The sequence below is a fragment of the Scomber japonicus genome, chromosome 18, assembly GCF_027409825.1.
Source record: "Scomber japonicus isolate fScoJap1 chromosome 18, fScoJap1.pri, whole genome shotgun sequence".
In the NCBI taxonomy this organism is placed as follows: domain Eukaryota; kingdom Metazoa; phylum Chordata; class Actinopteri; order Scombriformes; family Scombridae; genus Scomber; species Scomber japonicus.
The window spans coordinates 10177069-10195995 of NC_070595.1; the positions used below are offsets into that span (position 1 = coordinate 10177069).

An 18927-nucleotide genomic window follows, 5' to 3' on the forward strand; every position below is an offset into this window, starting at 1 on the left:
TGCGTAGCTCCGCTAATATAACGGAGTCCTGCTCCCCGCCGTCGACGCCCCTCTCCGGCATGGCTCCCCTCGCCGAGTCCGTCTCTTCCATGTTCGCTTTTTCTTTTCTAGACCTCGTCCACATCGGATTTTTTCTTGTCGTTGACTTTCGTTGTCAAGTTTCCTTGACTTTGGCCCGCTTTCCGTTGTTAATGATGTTTATAATAGCCAGTTTTAATTGGTTTCTTGGAGAGCTAACTTTTTATGCTGCTTTCTCCAACATGGCGCCACCGGAAGTCCCATACCTCCCGAACTTTATGTCACATTTTGGGACAAACTTGGCCCACTAATGTTAGATATGGTGAGAGCATCAATAGATGGAGGTTTTTCAAGAGGTGTTAACCTTGCACTAATCTCTTTATTGCTAAAGAAAGATAAGGATCCGGTGAACTGCGCCAGCTACAGGCCTCTCAGTTTACTGAACGCTGATCTAAAAATTTCTGCTCTGGTTCTTACTGGTCAGCTGTCATCTGCTTTGTTTCCTGTCTCCAGGTCTTCTCGGCAAGGTTGCCCCTTGAGTCCGGCTTTGTTCGCGCTCTCCTTAGAACCCTTAGCTCAGATGATCTGCCAATCCACCACCATGCAGCCCATTTCAGTTGGCCGTACCTCTCATCATCTGGCGTTATATGCTGATGATGTGCTGGTGTTTATGGAAAACCCGGTTCAATCCCTTGATACTCTGCTCACCATCTGTAAAGATTTTGGTGATTTATCTGGTTTCAAAATTAATTGGAATAAGTCAGCCTTATTACCCCTTAACGATATAGCTAAAACACTACAAATTCCACCTAATATCCCTGTCGTACAGCAGTTTAAATATCTGGGAGTCTATATTTTCCCAAGCTTGAATCGCATTGTCTCCCACAACTACTTGGAAATTTGGAATAAAGTCAAATCAGATCTGGACAGATGGACCAGCCTCCCAAACTCTCTTCAAGCCCGAATTTCCATCTTGAAAATGAATATCTTGCCCGGAATTAACTTTGTGTGCTCGATGATTCCTCTTGCACCCCCTGCCAATTATTGGAAGAAAATTCACTCCAGTATTTCACAATTTATTTGGAATAAAAAGCGGGCTCGCCTAAAGCTGTCGACCTTGCAAAGAGGTAGAGGGGACGGGGGATTGGCAGTTCCTGATTTTAAGCTGTACTTTTATTCTTTTGTCCTTAGGCCTCTTTGTGTGTGGGCTAATGTTGATATATCTGTTGCTTGGCGCGAAATGGAGGAAGATATTGTTCGACCTTTGACGTTGCATGAGGTACTTTTTTCTAACATGTCCAACTCACAATGTAAGCTCCGTTTTGGTCCAATAGTCTCCTATCTTATCCAGACCTGGCACACAGTTGAGTCCCTGTCCGGGATATCCTGTAAGTGGCACACTTTCTCTCCGTTATTTCACAACAGGAGTCTTTTGATTGGAGGTAGACCCATAACTGCATCTCCTTGGAGTAACAGTAGCATCCGTCATCTAGGTGACATTTTTAATGACTCAGGCTTACGCTCCTTTCAGGATGTGAGAGATACCTTTGCCTTGCCGCCCACTTCATTCTTTTTTTATTTACAACTCCGACATGCTCTCACTGCACACAGTATTGCCCTACGGCAGGCCTTACCTGTTCACCCTCTTTATAATTTGTTTGTCACACGAAGGGATAGCAGCGGCATCGTCTCCAAATTATACTCTTTTTTTATCAGAGATTTTCTTATTCTGATCTACCACTGGATATGTTATGGAGGAGTGATTTCCCTGGTTTGGATCCTGACTTTGAATGGGGGCGGGTGTGGACGAGTATCAGGGAGGCTTCTCGCAACCCGAATCACCAACAGATTCACTTCAATTATGTCCATAGAACCTACCTCACCCCACGCAGGTTATATGCTATGAAGCTGATAAACGATCCGTCTTGTAGCCTTTGCAATCTGAATTCTCCAGGTACTTTTATTCATATGATGTGGGAGTGTCCACCGGTTAAGCAGTTCTGGGCTAACGTGGCCTCTCAATTGTCAGACTTAACATCTGTAACTGTCCCATTAACTATTCCTGCTCTATTACTGAATGACTTATCTGGGATAGGTCTGTCGGGGGCGGCAAGGATCAATGGTGCAAAGGAATCCACCCTGAACAGTTGGCGGGCTGCGGCCAACTCACTAAAGGATTTAGTAATATGATCATGTGCTGATACTGTCCATTTATTCATGTACCCTGTGTATATGATTGTGTGGTTGTAGAATCTCCCTCTATACTACGATGTATGGTATCTGGGTTCTGGGTGGGTGGGGAGGTGGCACACTCCTTTTCTTTTTCTTTTCACTATATGTTTATATATTTATTATTTTATTTGTTTTTTCATTTACTTTTATTTTATTTTTATTTTTATATGTATATGTGTATATATAAATTTTTTTCAATTATTGTTTTGGTTTATGTTTTTTGGTTGGTTCGGTGGCTCCTGTGGACTGGGTAGGTGTTGCGGATTGGAGATTGTGTGTGACATGTGGACACTACTGTTAAGTTGAACGTGTGTTCTGACACCTGAGGGGACCCGAGGGGAGCGCCTAGGCTGGTCCTGGCATTCCTTCGTGCTCTAGTAATGTATGCTTGTCTTTACCACATGCTGCTGGAATCAACACTTTTTGTCTTGCATATGTTTTTGTATCTATGTTGATGTTTCTCTGGTTTGTTTTTTTTTGTTTTGTTTTTTTTTTATTTCTGTGGGATGTAAAAATTTGTGTTGTGTTTTGTGGGATTGCAGTTGATCAATAAATAAAGAAAAAATTGATCACAAAAAAAAAAAAAATTCAACACTCAAAATACAAACCTATTATGTGCTTCAACCATTTGAGTGAATGATGTCAAACCAACTGTATAACATACAGACTAATATCCCTCATGTGCCTCAAGGATTATTTTAAATATATATATTTTGGTCAATTAAAAACTTGCATCTATCCCTAAAAACTCATTCTCTCCTAAGCGCTTCTCTCGCGATCCGCGCACCAATGTTGACAGGATCTTTTAAGAATGGGCAGGTCATTTTCTAAGAGAACTGATTGGTCAGGAGGTGGTGCTTTCATATTCGATCTCTTATCCAGAACATAACCTGCTCAGGGTAACTGACTCAGAGTTTAGCTGAACTGGCTTTGTGAAACCGAAAAACCAGAGTTTCCCCTCATCTCAGGGTTAACTAACTCAGAGTTTTCACTAAACCTGCTTTCTGAAACAGGCCCCGAGTTGATAACCGGCTTCGTAGTACTGTTTATCATGATTGCGAATGTCTAAATCAACCCAGGTAACGGAGAGATATCCTGGGTATGTTAATCCAGCTTCGTAGTACAGACCTCTGAGGAGAAATTAGGTTGCAAAAACATATTCATCATAAAATATATAATCACATAATGTAACAATCACAGAAAGAAAGTGTACAAATGTGAGATTAGTTCAAAATGAAGAAAGTTCAAAACAGCAAAATCCTAGATACACGTAGTGTATAGGATAGGTTATGTAAAAATTCAGGCTACTTACTTCTTTGCAAAATAAAGAGACTCTTTTTTATGTTTGTACTCTTTGAACAGGAACTCTGTATCTATGGATTGAGGGAAGGAGCTCATACTCCCTCTGCAGGGGGGATCAGGACAGTTCAATAGATCTTTAGGACCTGTCTGAGGTCAGAGAGCTGCAGCTGACTAACCCCAATAACCAACTGGTCACTTTAACAAGTCAACCAAACCTATTGGCCAGACTCAGAACCAGAGGTGGAAAGAGTACTGCAATATTCTACTCAAGTAAAAGATGAAATTTTACTTAAGTACAAGTAAAAGTACTGGTCTAAAAATATACTCAAGTAAAAGTAAAAGGTAGCTTGTTAAAAAATTGCTTAGAGTAAAAGTTACTTAGTTACTTTTTTAACGGGGGTAGTACAAAAAGGACAAAGTTTTAATTAAAGGTAAGGGTATACATTTACAAATTCAGCTTCAATGACAAAATGAAACATTATGGAGGTATGTGCCATTTTAGTGAAGACCATCACATTAAACATTTTCAAATAACACAACCATTAAATTGAAGGTGGCATAAATTGTGGATTCTGTAAACCAGGGGTGATTTTAGACTCTTTTTAGGAATGCTCTAACACCCCTAAATTTGATCTCAGCATCCTTAAAATAAATAATAAACCCTCCATAGTCTCTAAATATTGTGTGGGAAACACTGAATGATTATTTGGGGGGTTTTTTAAAACACTTGCAGGGCATTGAATGTCAAATTCTCATTAGGAGCTGAGCCCCTCTAAAGGTCTGATCCTAGTCCTACAATCACCCCTGCTGTAAACCAACAGTCATACTACAAATCTATAAATCAATACGGATCAAGGTCACAAGAGCAATAACTTTTCTTTAAATGACCCAAAGAAGACCAAACTTTTAATTACCCCTGGTAAAAAGGCTGTGCCCCTGTGCACCATTAGCTCAATACTCTCATTTCCGACGCTGTCCTTTTCATGTGAACGCATCATGCTCAATGCTTCGTTTTACACGACGAATGAGACAGCTCCAGAGTGAGACAGATGATGGCACAACGTCTAATGGACATTTCCTTAGCGTGCGTTGTGTTTGTTGTGTTGTGTTAGAGTTTATATGTCGCTATGAGAGCTAGCTGCCAGGTCGTTACAGGCTGCAGTCGTTTATGAATGTTAAGTTGTATCTGGCTGGTTAACGCTGCTGTACAATCCCCTTTGCTTTAAAAAAAAAACATTAAGCCAACATGTTTTAATCAGTAACGGATGTGATTTAAAATGTAGCGAAGTACAATACTTCACACAAAACATACTTAAGTAAAAGTAAAAGTACAGATTTTTAAAACTACTTTAAAAAGTACAAGTACACAAAAAAACTACTCAACTGGAGTCACATGATAACACAAAGTCGTCAACTCCCTGGCCCATGACCTATTCTAAACAAACAATGAAACTATTAAATGCTATTTATCTATACACATTAAGACTGAATATAATTGAATGCATCTGTGTGCCGTAAGTCTTACAAAATGATTAAACGCGTCCTACCACTATACGTATAACTGTATTGTATAACTCTAAAAATGATATTTAGTTTCGGTGTTGGAGACCTGAGACTGAAATAACTGTGTTTACATCTCAGCTAAATAAAATAAACCAAAGCATACAAGATATAGTGTATACTATATGGACACTGGCCCCTGGTGTCAGTGGTGAAATAAATACTCAGATCTTGTACAGTAATATAAAAATAGTCCATTTTAAGTAAAAGGCCTGCATGAAAAATCCTACTGTAGTAAAAGTACTGCAGTATTATGAGTGATGTAGTATGCAGTATTACAGTAAAGGTACTGCAGTATTATGAGTGATGTAGTATGCAGTATTACAGTAAAAGTAGTACAGTATTATGAGTGATGTAGTATGCAGTATTACAGTAAAAGTAGTGCAGTATTATGAGTGATGTAGTATGCAGTACTACAGTATTATGAGTGATGTAGTATGCAGTATTACAGTAAAAGTATTGCAGTATTATGAGTGATGTAGTATGCAGTAGTACAGTAAAAGCACTGCAGTATTATGAGTGATGTAGTATGCAGTACTACAGTATTATGAGTGATGTAGTATGCAGTATTACAGTAAAAGTAGTGCAGTATTATGAGTGATGTAGTATGCAGTATAACAGTAAAAGTACTGCAGTATTATGGGTGATGTAGTAAAAGTAGTGGTTTGGTCCCTCTGACTGATATATTATTATATATGAAATCATTATTATTAACAGGTGAAACATCAGTGTTAGAGCAGCATGTTACTGTTGTAGCTGCTGGAGGTGGAGCTAGTTTACACTACTTTATATACAGTTAGCTAGTTTACACTACTTTATATACAGTTAGCTAGTTTACACTACTTTATATACAGTTAGCTAGTTTATACTACTTTATATACAGTTAGCTAGTTTACACTACTTTATATACAGTTAGCTAGTTTACACTACTTTATATACAGTTAGCTAGTTTACACTACTTTATATACAGTTAGCTAGCTGTTTTTCCACCTTTTTTCAGCCAAGGTCGTTTTTTTCAATGAAAAAAACGAAAATGTTAAAAAATGAAACTCTGTAACCTATATTAACAATATAAAGTCATTCATGTCAAAGTGTCTTGAATAGGAATAAAATAAACACAAAGAAAAAGGTATTTTATGATCTTATATATTTCTTCTTTCAAATAAAAAGTGCAATTAACAATATAGTAGGGCTGGACGATTATGGCAAAAATAATAATCAAGTTTATTTTGATTGATATTGAAATCGCGATGATCAAAACATGATTATTCATTGTTACAGCCATTTATTTATTTGTTATTTTTTGTTGTTTCACACTGTTGGTACTTTGGTTGGCACTGTGGTAACTTCCTGCAGGAGTGCATTTATACGGCCTGGCTAATGTGTGTGTACTGAGGCAAAAAGTTTTTGACCGTGGCTGAGGTTGGCTGAGGTTTAGGAGCAAGGAGCAATATTAAGATAATAGACTACATGATCACAAACCCGAGGTGCTTTACATTTGCTGCTTATGTTAAGCAATAAATGAAGAAAAGCAATGAGAAGTGTTTGGACCTTTCTGAGAGCCAGCCTGACGCGCATCAATTAATTGCGCTACCGCTGAACGGGCTGCTGTGCGCACTCCCGCGGCTACAAATCAGATTCTGGCAGACGATCACTTTTTGGCACGACACCGGCAACAGCGACAGGTGAAGACTGTGCACGTGTTACAGGTCCCGGGTGAAGGGACAAGCGGGCAGATTGCTGATAAATAAGAAGAAAGCACAAATAGCAGAATGACAATGTTTGTGTTACCGTAGCTCTCTTCAGAATTTATTTAACATTCATTCAGTCACAATCATGACACAAGTGTTTTCTTCTGGTCCTTTCTATAGTCTCACACAGATATTCAAAATGCTACTTAGCACAATCTTTGTCCATTACTGACAATTATTTAACATGTGATTAGGTCACTGTGGGTATTCAAGCTGATAACTGAGAGCTCGACCAAATGGCTAGTCACACACAAACTCTTACAATTCACAGAATACAATATGAGTTAAACTACACAACAACACATTAATAATTAACATTAGCGCGGGAGTGCTTACTACAAACTATAGCGGGAGTACGTCGCTGCTAGCTTACATTTACACACAGCCCACCATAAAACGGTTCAAAATATAAACATTTTCCCACACCAGCGAATCTGGCTTCATGCCTAAAGCATCGTCTAACCACACGACACATTCTGTCCATTATTTTGTTGGACCTAAACATCAGATGTGCAATGTGCAAAAGATAAAATAAAAATACAATTCAAATAAAACAAATGTGGCCACATTTTGTGTGGGTCACACACGCGCGCAGTAGGCAGGGAGAGAGGGGGGCGGGGCGTAGACTGTATGCGGATGCAGAACTAGACATGAAGGCACCTGTTTGATTTTTTCTGTTCGCACCGAACGGCTTGGATTGGTCGGAGTTTTATCAGTCCTTTGGCTGCTACAGAGCTCTGATTTTTTCCGTTCCTTTTTCTAAAGACATAATGTATTGATACCTTTCATAATAGAAGGACCATTTCACCCAGTATAACAAAAAGTGCTTCTGAACAAGATTACCAACCCTACCTTTAAATCAGATTCATCATCAAATATATAAGAATCTACATCACCTACATTCAACAATATATTGTATTAAGTAAGAAAAAATAAAGAAGAAACTTCAATTCTTGAACATAAATTGGGTCTTAACATCCTTCTATAAAAATAACAACAAAGAAAATAACACAACTGTTAATTTATAATATTTAGACAGAGAGCCATCATGATACTATCTCCATTTTATATTTGTATTTGATGTCATTCTCTTGATTCAGACCTCAATAAAAGTATAATCAAACATAAATGCACTGTAGTCTATGGCAGGTGTTACATGTGTTCATAGAGACTGTTATTACAGAAACCTTCACTACATATGAAGTATGACTCACTGTCACTGAATGATGAATGTAATAAATGATGAAATCTTTTAGAAAGGTTCTCTTCAGATGAATGACAGTGTTTACATGAAGTGTGGATATCTGAAGAGCTGCCACAGAGCACAAGTTCACTTCAACTAAACTACAAAAACACTAATGTGTCAATAATAACAGAATGGTTGAAAAGAGATAAACATTACACAACTGAACATGTCAAATACTTTAAAACATATGTTTGATATGTTCTCTAACATGACTCAACTTAAACTGTGTTTTTATGTTGTAACTTTCTACAAACAGACAAAACCTCTTTGACAGGATTTTGAGAATTGAATTTAGATTTCAATAATTGAACTTCACACTTTAAACTTCATGTATTCTGATTTCATTCAAATTCAAATATCCATCCTTTGTCTCATCTTACATATAACACAAAGTACTTCCATCAAGTCTCTTTCTTAAACAAACAAACAACATATTGTGTTCTGCTTTTACATTTATGGAAACTATCTGCATTTCCAGAAATCCTCTAACTGACTTTGTAGATGATAAATTAATTTGAAGTTTTAATGAAACAAAAATCCTTCAAGTAGTTTTGTTCTTGTGTCCTCTTTAGTTTGATGTGTTGATTTCAATCAAGCAACCAGATGTGTGTTCAACAGTCAGAAAGTCTTGTGTATGTATGAGTTCACTGACTGTTCTCACACACTAATCCATGTAAGTTTTCAAAAATCAATATCTCCATGTCGTGAGTTTCTCCTCTTACATCTATGGACCTCAGTTGTACACATTTCATCCAGACTTTTAATAGCTTCTTCTTTAGAGTACCTTTTCCATTCTTCAGGAATTTCACCTCTGCCCTTGAATTCTAACTTATAGTGGTCTTCCAGCTGCTTTTGAAATCGACATACAAACCATTTCCAGTATGGCAGCTTCGACTCATCAGGAGTAATTCTCCAGTCAGCATATTCTGGGCCACCAGTACGGTACTGTTTAAAGGGAACAAGCTTGTCTGAATCATGATGAGGGTAAAAACTGCCATCACTTGCAACTGTTGTTGTGCAGAAGTCAATGCTCATCTCATCTGTGTTTCTGTACTGTCTACCACTCACTGCAGTTGGTCGATGAAAAGGCACACTGTGATCTTCAGGACTGTGATCTTCCAAGGTGTTTGTACAAACAGCTGCACAGAATGGACATTTTACCCAGCAGCAGTTACACAGCTGATCAATGAGGATTTGATCTGGCTTCTGCCTGAATTCCTTCATCTTATCCAATGAGAGGCTGCCCAACTCTTTAATGGTGGATGTAAGTCCCTTCTCTATCTCTTCTTTAAGAAAGTCAAATTTGTTTATGTCACTGAAATTTTCCGAACTAATAGTGTCGAATGTCAGTACATCTTTTAGTAAACTGGAAAACTCCTTCAGCCACATGTCTGTGTTTCCTCTCTGAGTTTTGACTTTCTCTGTTGCATCGAACAAAGCTTGACTCACATGTTTATTGACGTCTGTGTAGATGTATTTCTCTACTTCCTCTTTTATGAAACTCTCTGTTTGGCTCCTTGGGTGTTGGATGTACTTAATGTAACTATCAAAGTCTTCTTTCTCTGCCAATGACTTCAACACATGTTTCTCCAAGTTCGACCTGTTCCCACTGAATGCTGGGAAACTGCACCTTATCTCTCCAGCGAGATCAATAGCAGTTTTGTTACAGACAGCTTTAACAGTAGAAACCTTCAGTTTTTCACAGATCAGTTCTCCAAGCACAACAGCAGATGAGTTTCCTTTGCAGAAACTTTTGAAAATGTTGTAATTTTCATTTGTCTTGCTTTCTAAATAAGTGAGAGCATCATGGCTAATTTTGAATTTGTTGTGTGAGTCTGAAATCCAACTTCCTGCCTTGTCAAACACATACAGTAATAGATCAACTGTAAACTCCTTCTTCAAAGTATATTTCCTCTTTGATTCAAAGTCTGTCACTTTTTCTTTGACATTTTTGGCCACTTCTTGCAAGTAAGTTGGACTGTAGCCTCTTGTAGCTGCAGGTTTGCTCTTAATTGTGTCAACAGACTGTTGTTCAACATCGTCAATGAAGGATCTGATCAGATCTTGTTCTTCATGTGGAAGAGAAGGCCTAAAGTAATTTAGCCATGTTTGTGTTGTACTTGAAACAATTCCAGTCACTCTGTTCACTTGGTTCTTCTTTAGCATCACATACTCATAATAATTCTGACTCCTTGATATATTTTTGTATCTGCCGCTGGTTTTGGAATCATGTATTAGAGCCCATTCAATACCAAGGTCTTGCAGGATAGTAAACAGTTCTTCTTCCAGGTTGATGTCCTTAATAGGTTTTATGTCTCTAGTTAATTCATTAACCCAGACACTCCAAACATTGTTGAACTGCTTTTGGAGTTCCTCTTCATCTTTGGCCTTGTCTTTTAACTGATGAGCAAGCTCTTTGCTCTTTTGTAGCAGCTTGTTCTCAAACTCTGTCTTTATGTCATCCATCTTTTTACAAGCCTTCTTCTGCTGGATGACCTCATCCAGTTTTATTTTAACTCCTCTCACCTGTTCATCATGAAACTCTTTGATTTTACTTTCAAATCGACTTCGCCACTGAACCAACATTTCTTTGTCTCTGTCATCATCAAAGAACGTAGTCATCTCTTTTTTGATTTCTTCATATGTTTTGCTCATTTCTTTAAAAAGATAGCCGAGCTCCACATTGTCAAGTTTTCCATTTTCAATCCTGGTATGAAGCTGGTTCTCAATGGTCAACATGTGGCTCCTCAGGGTCCAGGTCCAGTTCCCATACTGGACCTCAAGTTTTCTGTACACTGCAATTTCATGTGTGTTTTTGAAGCTGAAAACAAAGTTTTCATTCAGAAGGGCATCCCACAGGTCCTTTATTTTGCTTTTGAACTGTGAGAGAGTCGTCCCAGTAGACTGTGAAGCTTTAGAGAGGATGCTGTTCTTTAAATCCTGGACACTCTCACTATAACCTGGATTTGGAGGAGCCATGGGTGGACTTCCCTCCCACAGTTGGGAAAAGTATTTCACATCTTTCTGGACATCAAATTTAATGACATCATTGAAGCATTCAGCATCACAAACCTCCTCTTTGGCAGCTAGTTTAACCACCTGGTCCAGTTTTTCTTGCAGTCGTCTCTTTCCTTCCATGTTTTTCTCTGCAGCTCCAATATCTGTAACATTCTGGTGAACAAACACACAACTTGGAGAAAGTTTAACTTTCTTCATCCTCATGAAAGCCTGAACAACAATCTGCAGGACATCTTGCATCTCAGCTGGATTCTCTCCAAAGATGTTGATCAATGTCATGTTTCCCAGACCAACGACAAATGTTGCCAGTTCATTGTCGTGTTGAAGAGTGGCGTTACCTGCCAGCTCAAGAGCACGCAGTCCTTCGGTGTCCACCACTAGAACATAGTCAAACTGAAAGTCTTTCTTTTTCTCCTCTGACACTTTGACCAGCTGCATGAAGGCACCCTTGGTGCACCTGCCAGCACTTACAGCAAACTGTAATCCAAACATGGCATTCAACATGGTGGATTTTCCACTGCTTTGTACGCCTAAAATTGACAGAACAAAAACTCTCTTGTTGCCCAGTTTCTTGATGACTTCATCTAAAAGACTAGAGATCCATGTTAAAGGCACATGACCTGCATCACCATCCATCAGCTCCATTGGGTGTCCTGATATCATCAGCTCTGCAGCCAGCTCAGGGTATTTAGACCAGTCAGTCTCTTCCATCTTTGTTTTTTCCTGCAGAGATTTATGGGCTTCATAGATCTGTCCAATTTCTCTAAAGATGTGTTCTGAACCAAAAGTAGCTGACTGCAGTTGTTTTGATATTTCCTCAAGCTTAGTTTGCTTACTTGTTAGCTGATCAGATTTGTCATGCTTCTTCTTCAAAGTCAAGACCTCAGACCACTTCTCATCATACTTTTGGAGAATTGAAGACAGATCATCTGTGGAGAGTGCATCTAGTAAGATCTGAATCCATTTCAAGAAATACTCTTTTTCTTGTGATGGCAGAGACGAGAGACTTTCAATGAACAACTGCATCAGTTCACTACAGGAAGCAGAACATTGTTCTTGACGTATTTTCTTCATTTCTTGTTGCTTTTTACATTTCTCCTTCTCAATGTTCCCTTTGAGGTGATACTGTTCCTTGTTTATTTTGCACCAGTCATGCCACAGTCGGCCTTGACAAGGGAGATATTTATCTTTGATCTTTGAAACATCCATCCCTTTAAGTAAATCCACTATTTTCATAGCAGCAGTTTTTCCTTTTCGGCAGACTGTGTCATCTTCATCCACTCTGATTCCAGAGACCTCAGCCATGGTTTCTAGCTGGAAGGATGTATGTGGTCCAGACAAGATTTTTCCAATGATTCCTTTCAGTTCTTCACAAACATCTGACTGGCTTTTGTCTTTCAGACCCATTTTGTATTTTCCCTCTTTCATTTCAGCTGCACCACAATCATTATCAACAATGAGACAAATGAAAGGTTTAGGAGAGTTGAGAAGGGCTGAGATAACTGTCCAACTTTTGTCACCTCTCTCCAGAGTTGGTACCAGAACAACATTGACTGAAGACTTTTCCATCAGTATTTCACGCTGTTTTTCAATCATCAGAGCATCACCATGAAGATTACAGAAGGCAATGCAGTCAGTGAAGGCATCATTGGGTTTTCCAGCGGGGCAGTACCAGGCAATCTCTGCCACACCGTCCATCAAATGGCGAGATTTGGTGCTTCCTGGACAGTTTCTGTGGAAGAAGGTGCTGTGATAGTCGTTGATCAAAGTGTTCATCAGCTGAGATTTAGACAGTGACAGTGAACCAAGACGGAAAAATGACACCATGGGCGTCTCAGCTCTGTAAATGGGCATACTCTTCATGGTGACAATGTTTGAATTATCTTTGGTTTGTGTTATCTTCCAGCTTTTCATTATTTGTCTGAATGTCCACAGAGGACACTCAATATCCAATGTGACTGGGTCAGGAACAAGCAAAGGTAAGGCGTACTGACACTGTGATAGCTTTGTGATCATGTTCTGCTTCAGAAAGCTGTCTGAGCAGTGATATACTGCCATTTGAACATCCATTGGATGAACATGAGACTGTTTTGGTTGATTAGAGTCTACACTGGTACTCAAAAAAGCGTCTAAGTCATTGTCTTCTGTGTCAACAGCATTAACCACTTTTGCACACTTTGAGTTCCTGATCTCAGGACTGTCTTGTTTTACAGGAATGTATCTGGCTCTGTAGTCTAACATAATCAACCTCTGAAGAAAAGTGTGAGCCAGATCTTTCTCAGATGTGTCATGTTGCAGTTTTACAGGTGGACCTATTTTAAGAAATTCAGCGGGTGTCAACTTTTGTTTATATTTGTCTTGAAGATGAAGTCTGCTGAGCAGTGTTTCAATTTCTGTTAGATGTTTCTTCTTCCTGTTGATCTCTTCAAAAATGTTCACTGACTGCTGTAAATAATAGATGAATAACCATTTACTGTATGTAAGATATATAAATGTAATCATTTACTTCATAAATGTTCCTTAAAATCTTATGAATAAACTTACCGTATCCTTGTTTCCAGTCTTGTCCATATTGGCACCTACAATACAATAGTGTACTGCATTATTACAGGAACAGATAAAAATGAGTTAACGGTGGGTTGATGCAGGGTCCTTTGTTGTGCGTTATACTAATCTCTGTCTCTCTCCATTTCCTGTCTGACTCTTCACTGCCCACATGTCACCCAGTGCTGCAGTGTGGCTCAGTGATGTGTTTTAAATAGTTTTTGGATAACAACCGAGATCTAAAGCACAGAGGAGTAATAGGCTTTGGATATACAGTACACAGAATAATTTTAAGTACAGAGTAGGGCTGTCAAACGATTAATCGCAGAATTTCCGTAGTTAATCTTGATTAATCGCGTTTTGAATTGCATGTTTAAAATCCTGTTATTTTACATTTCAAGGCAGTTTTAAGCCCATAATGTAAAGCATTTCTTACCAAAGTGTCTTAACTGGGAATCAATCATGGCTCTGCTGCGACTCCCACACTCCAAAATGGTCCTTTGGTGGAGCTGAGGCTCACCTGGGTGTTTAGCGTGGAGGTGCTAACTCAAACTGGACGTACTCCGGTGGTAGTTAAACTCCGTTTGACACAGGTTCCATTTTACTTTTGACTTGTCAACTGAACCATCTCGAAGTTTTTTAAAGTTGAACAAGCCATTAAAAAGTCCAGTAGCTCTCTTACTTTCCATCACCGCGGTAGTTTTACTGCAGGAGGCCACTTCAAAGCATAGCGCTACAGCTAGAGGAGCCGTCTACGGGTGAGTAGAAGGGACAAAAAGGCTTGCAAAATTAAAATGCGATAAATAAATAAAAACGCGTTATGGATTGCATTAATCTAATCGCGATTAACGCATTAACGCTGACAGCCCTAGTACAGAGTCAATTCATTGTTGGTTTGGCTCTGTACATGAGATCTATCCTAATGTGTGGACTATTTTGTTGTGCTATTATAAAACAATGTAAATACTGATTATTTACCTTTGAAAGATATTTACTGTTAACGTTTCAGTGTTAATTGTTAATTGAAGCAGTGTAGTTTAATTTTTGAATACCAACATTAAAATCTCACCTGTTTGATATTGCTGAGACTCAGAGGAATCCTCGAGAGCGATCCTTTCTTCTTCCTGGTATTTGTGGTCCAGCAGGTCTTTCTGCTCTTTAGTGTCATCACACATCAGTCCACTGTAGCAGTGTGGATCATTTTCAGAGACCATCACATCTATTTTTTCCAACAGAGCTATTATCTCATTTTCATCCATCATACTGTTTTTACATGTGTGGTATCTTTTTTCAGTGAAACTGCTGTTGGCTTTCAGGTCTGTCACTGCACTTTCACATGATTCATCTGACTTATGAGTCACTACTGTCATTAAATAAGTAAGTGATTCTTTCCCAAAAGCTTTTGCTAACCACTGCACTCCTGAACTGTACTGGCTGCTATGCAGACCATTTGGTAACAGTAAGAGAAAGACATGGATTCCTCTGTTTAATGGGACTTTGTCAATGCTTTGAAGACCAAGCATGTTAATGACAGATATGTGCCGACCACACAAATCATACAGTTTGGATGAAAACTGTTCAACATTTGTTTGCTCGTCATGGTCAAAGAAGATGTTTTTTGATCCAATCTCAATGGAATTTGTTTCACCAACTAACACAAGTGTGAGCTCAGGCGTCACTGAAACAAAATAGACAATAAGATTAAGATGTTGTAATCACTTTTGACATTTCTCTGAAATACGCAAAAGGAGTGGATATAAGTATTTGTTACATTTATTGTTTGTTCTTCAAATTCAAAAGTCAATTTCAGAAACCTTATTTCTAGTATATGTACATATTTTCATTATTTCACACATTCAAACAATATTCAAATTCCTAAAATTCAATGAGCTCAATTCAGATCTAAAATTTGAGGTCAAGTCACTGAGAATGAGATTGTTCATGATGACTTGGTTAAATCATGAATGTATTAAAGTGAACTGGAATCTGCATTCCAATATATCACTCCATTCATTTATATGAAGGTTGCTCACTGAGCACATAGACTGAAAAAGGGCCTGACTCGATACGACCAGAGATGTTTGAGTCCATTGGCACTTTAATTGAATTTGATTATTGAAAATTCTAAAGAAAGGAATTCAGATCACAGAAACTCAGATGGTTCTGAAAGTAAAATATTATTTAGATATTTAATGTTCAATATTAGACATTCAGTTGCTTATAAATGACAGTCTGTATGGTTATTCTCTACAATACTCACCTTTCTCATCTGATGCAGCTCCTTCTTCAGACTCCTCTATTGTTGTTCTTCCTTTGTTCCAAAACCAAGAAAACTGAGACTGCACCTAGATAAATAAAGATAATATAATATAACAAGTCCAAGATGAGCAACATGCTGTGGTGTCACAATTAAGAGAGAAATACAATATAAAATTAAAGCTGCAAGCAGCAATGACCGGGCCCTCGGCCCCCCATGCACCGCTCCGTACGTGCATGTCGGTGCATGCTGCAGTCACATGGCAGACACAGCGGGCACGTAGACTTCTTGGCACAAAGGCTTTTATTGAACATTGTGTGATGGGGCTAAGTCACATTGCCTGTGTCCACTATGTGGCGCTAGAGATCACCCACCAATTATATGTCATGCTGCAGTGGATGATGTGGAGAACACATCCTGTAAATTTCATATGAATCGGACAATGTTTGTCATATGAGGCTGACTTCCTGTGTCCAGCAGGTGGCGCTGTGTATTTGACACAGTATTGATGCATAGATGTGTTCAGGGCGGGACCCTCTACATGCATGATGAATTTGGTGTAGAATCTGGTGTAGGAGTTATAAGGACTTCCTGCTTCATGGCGAAGCATCGAAATTGTCCGCACAGACACGCCCAACAGGAATAAGTCATAAAAAAGATTCTGTTAACTTGTCTTATGTCTCAGCTGAGTTAATGTCAGGTGGAAATACTTAAGATTATGGGAGTAATTAGTGAAAGAATGAAGCAAGTGACTTCCTGTTGCCAGTAGGTGGCGCTATGATTGTCACTAAATATGAGACTGTATTTTATTGATTTTGCAGAGGGTGCTAGAGAGCCATTTTGCCACGCCCATTTATGCAAACCATAAAATATAAAACTTTTCGCCGGGTCTGGCTTGCATACAAACTTTGGTGAGTTTTGGGGCACGTTTAGGGGGGCAAAAAGGCCGTTACTTTGTCACAAGAAAAAGATGAATAATAATCATGGCAAATACAATAGGGCTTTGTGCTGGTCAGTGCTCGGGCCCTAATAAGAGCTAGGTAAACAGAAAACAAAAACTCAATAACAAACAAACAAACAAACATAAACTTCAACAAAATGCCAAGTAGGATCATGTTTAGGCTTTAGGTTTGTTAAGTGAGTAATTGAGTCAAAGTTTAATTAGAGATTAAAACCAAGTTAAAATATCTCAGAAAACAGGTTTTGGAGAGAGGGAACTTGGAACAGTCCTAAATGTAGTGGTATGATGATGACAATAATATCTTTACCTTTGTTTCAGCTGCACTCTCCTCTAACTCCTCAGCTGTAGTGTAAGATAATGTAGGAAAAACAGAACACATATGATGAGCATCAAAAACGTAATGTTTGGTTAGCTAGCTGTCCTAGCTTTATTAAACCTTATTTTCAAACCTTTACATTACCTTTGTTATTTGTCACAGCTGGAAATACAGATGTGTCTTCAGTCTGTTCTCCAGCTGTTGTGTTGTCATCGTCTTCTGCCTCCATCTTATCTGCTCCTCATGCTTTACAGAGTGACAGGACAAAGTCACATAGACAAATACTAAAATAAGTTATTATTATTATTATTATTATTATTCAACGTATTCTCATCCCTATATTTGTACGATATCATACAAATTTAAATACATGCAGTAACATGAGTGATCAGTGCGCCTGCGCAATTAAGTCTCACGGCAGTTCTTAAAATAGCCCCAAAATTTAATGTGTTGATTAAAATCCAGTAACCATGAATATTATTTAGTACTTTAAAAAATATAACCTCTATATTATTCAACATTTAACCAGGAGATTTTACTCCTGTTGTGTCTTTATCAGTCTAGAGAACACCGGATAATTACCTGATGATTTTATTTATATCCTCAACATTTCTTATCACAAAAACAAGAAAGTGTCCTGATACTGTGACTCAATGAAATGCTAGCTGAATGTTATGACCATGAGTTCCTTCATCGCTCCACAAGCCAGACACACCAGCGACCCCACGAGTGTCTACATTGAAACTATATCTTCATTCATGTAAACCTGGATTACAATGTTTAGACAAACCCAATATCACGACATAACATTCACTCAGCATTTTGTTGAGTTACAGGACACTTTCTTGTTTTTGTGTTAAGAAATGTTGAGGAATTATCTGGTCTTCCTGGGACTGATAAAGACACAACAGGGGTAAAATCTCCTTGTTAAATGTTCAATAATATAGCGTTTATATTTTTAAAGTACTAAATAATATTTGTGTATTACTGGACATCAATCAATAGATTACATTTTGAGGCTATCTTAAGAACTGCCATGACACTTGATTGTGCAGGCACACTTCACTTTACTATCTATATTCCAAAAGTAGTGCACAACTTTTTATATGATATCATATGAATAGAGGACGAGAACAGTCTGTATTATTATTATTATCATTATTATTATTGTTAAGTTCTAAATCTAATAGATAACTCATTTTGGTGATCACTATTTCACTGCTGGTGATAGGTTGCAAATATTACAGTGTGTCTATGACCAAATTGGTAATAAACGTCATGGGACTAGTTCTGACATATAACTTTTGGATCTGTGGGTGTCAAAATCTGAATCTTACATCCAGTTTGATTGATTTGCAATATATGTTTCACAGCTGCAGTATATTTTTCAGTAGATCTTTTTAAACCAACACTGAAATACATGACACTTGGGTAAATTGTATGGTGAACAGTTGTTCACAGTACCTTTAAAAGGTCATAAAAAGTAAAAAGCTTTATAAAAAAAAATGAAAAAAGTATATAGTATGTTTTAAAAAAAGAAGTTACATTATCAACTACAGTAGTAAATCCCGCCAGAAAAGGCTAAATGATGAAGACAGTCAATGGAATAACAGTCCATGGAATAACAGTCCATGGCCCTACACAACCCAGATTGATCTGACAACCTTACTTACTCTTTATGGAGTTTATTGAAATGAGTTTATGCTGCTGAATTGTCCCTAT

General features: G+C 38.2%; 1 protein-coding gene across 1 annotated transcript; it reads right to left on the reverse strand.

Annotated features, from left to right (window-relative positions):
- Positions 1–8790: 8790 nt before the first annotated feature.
- On the reverse strand, positions 8791–15762 carry LOC128379208 (interferon-induced very large GTPase 1-like). Its single transcript, XM_053338852.1, has 3 exons — positions 15705–15762; positions 14724–15349; positions 8791–13572 (listed from the first exon to the last, which is right to left on the reverse strand). Exons 1-3 carry the CDS (start codon positions 15760–15762, stop codon positions 8791–8793), a joined length of 5466 nt encoding a protein of 1821 aa, XP_053194827.1.
- Positions 15763–18927: the final 3165 nt, after the last annotated feature.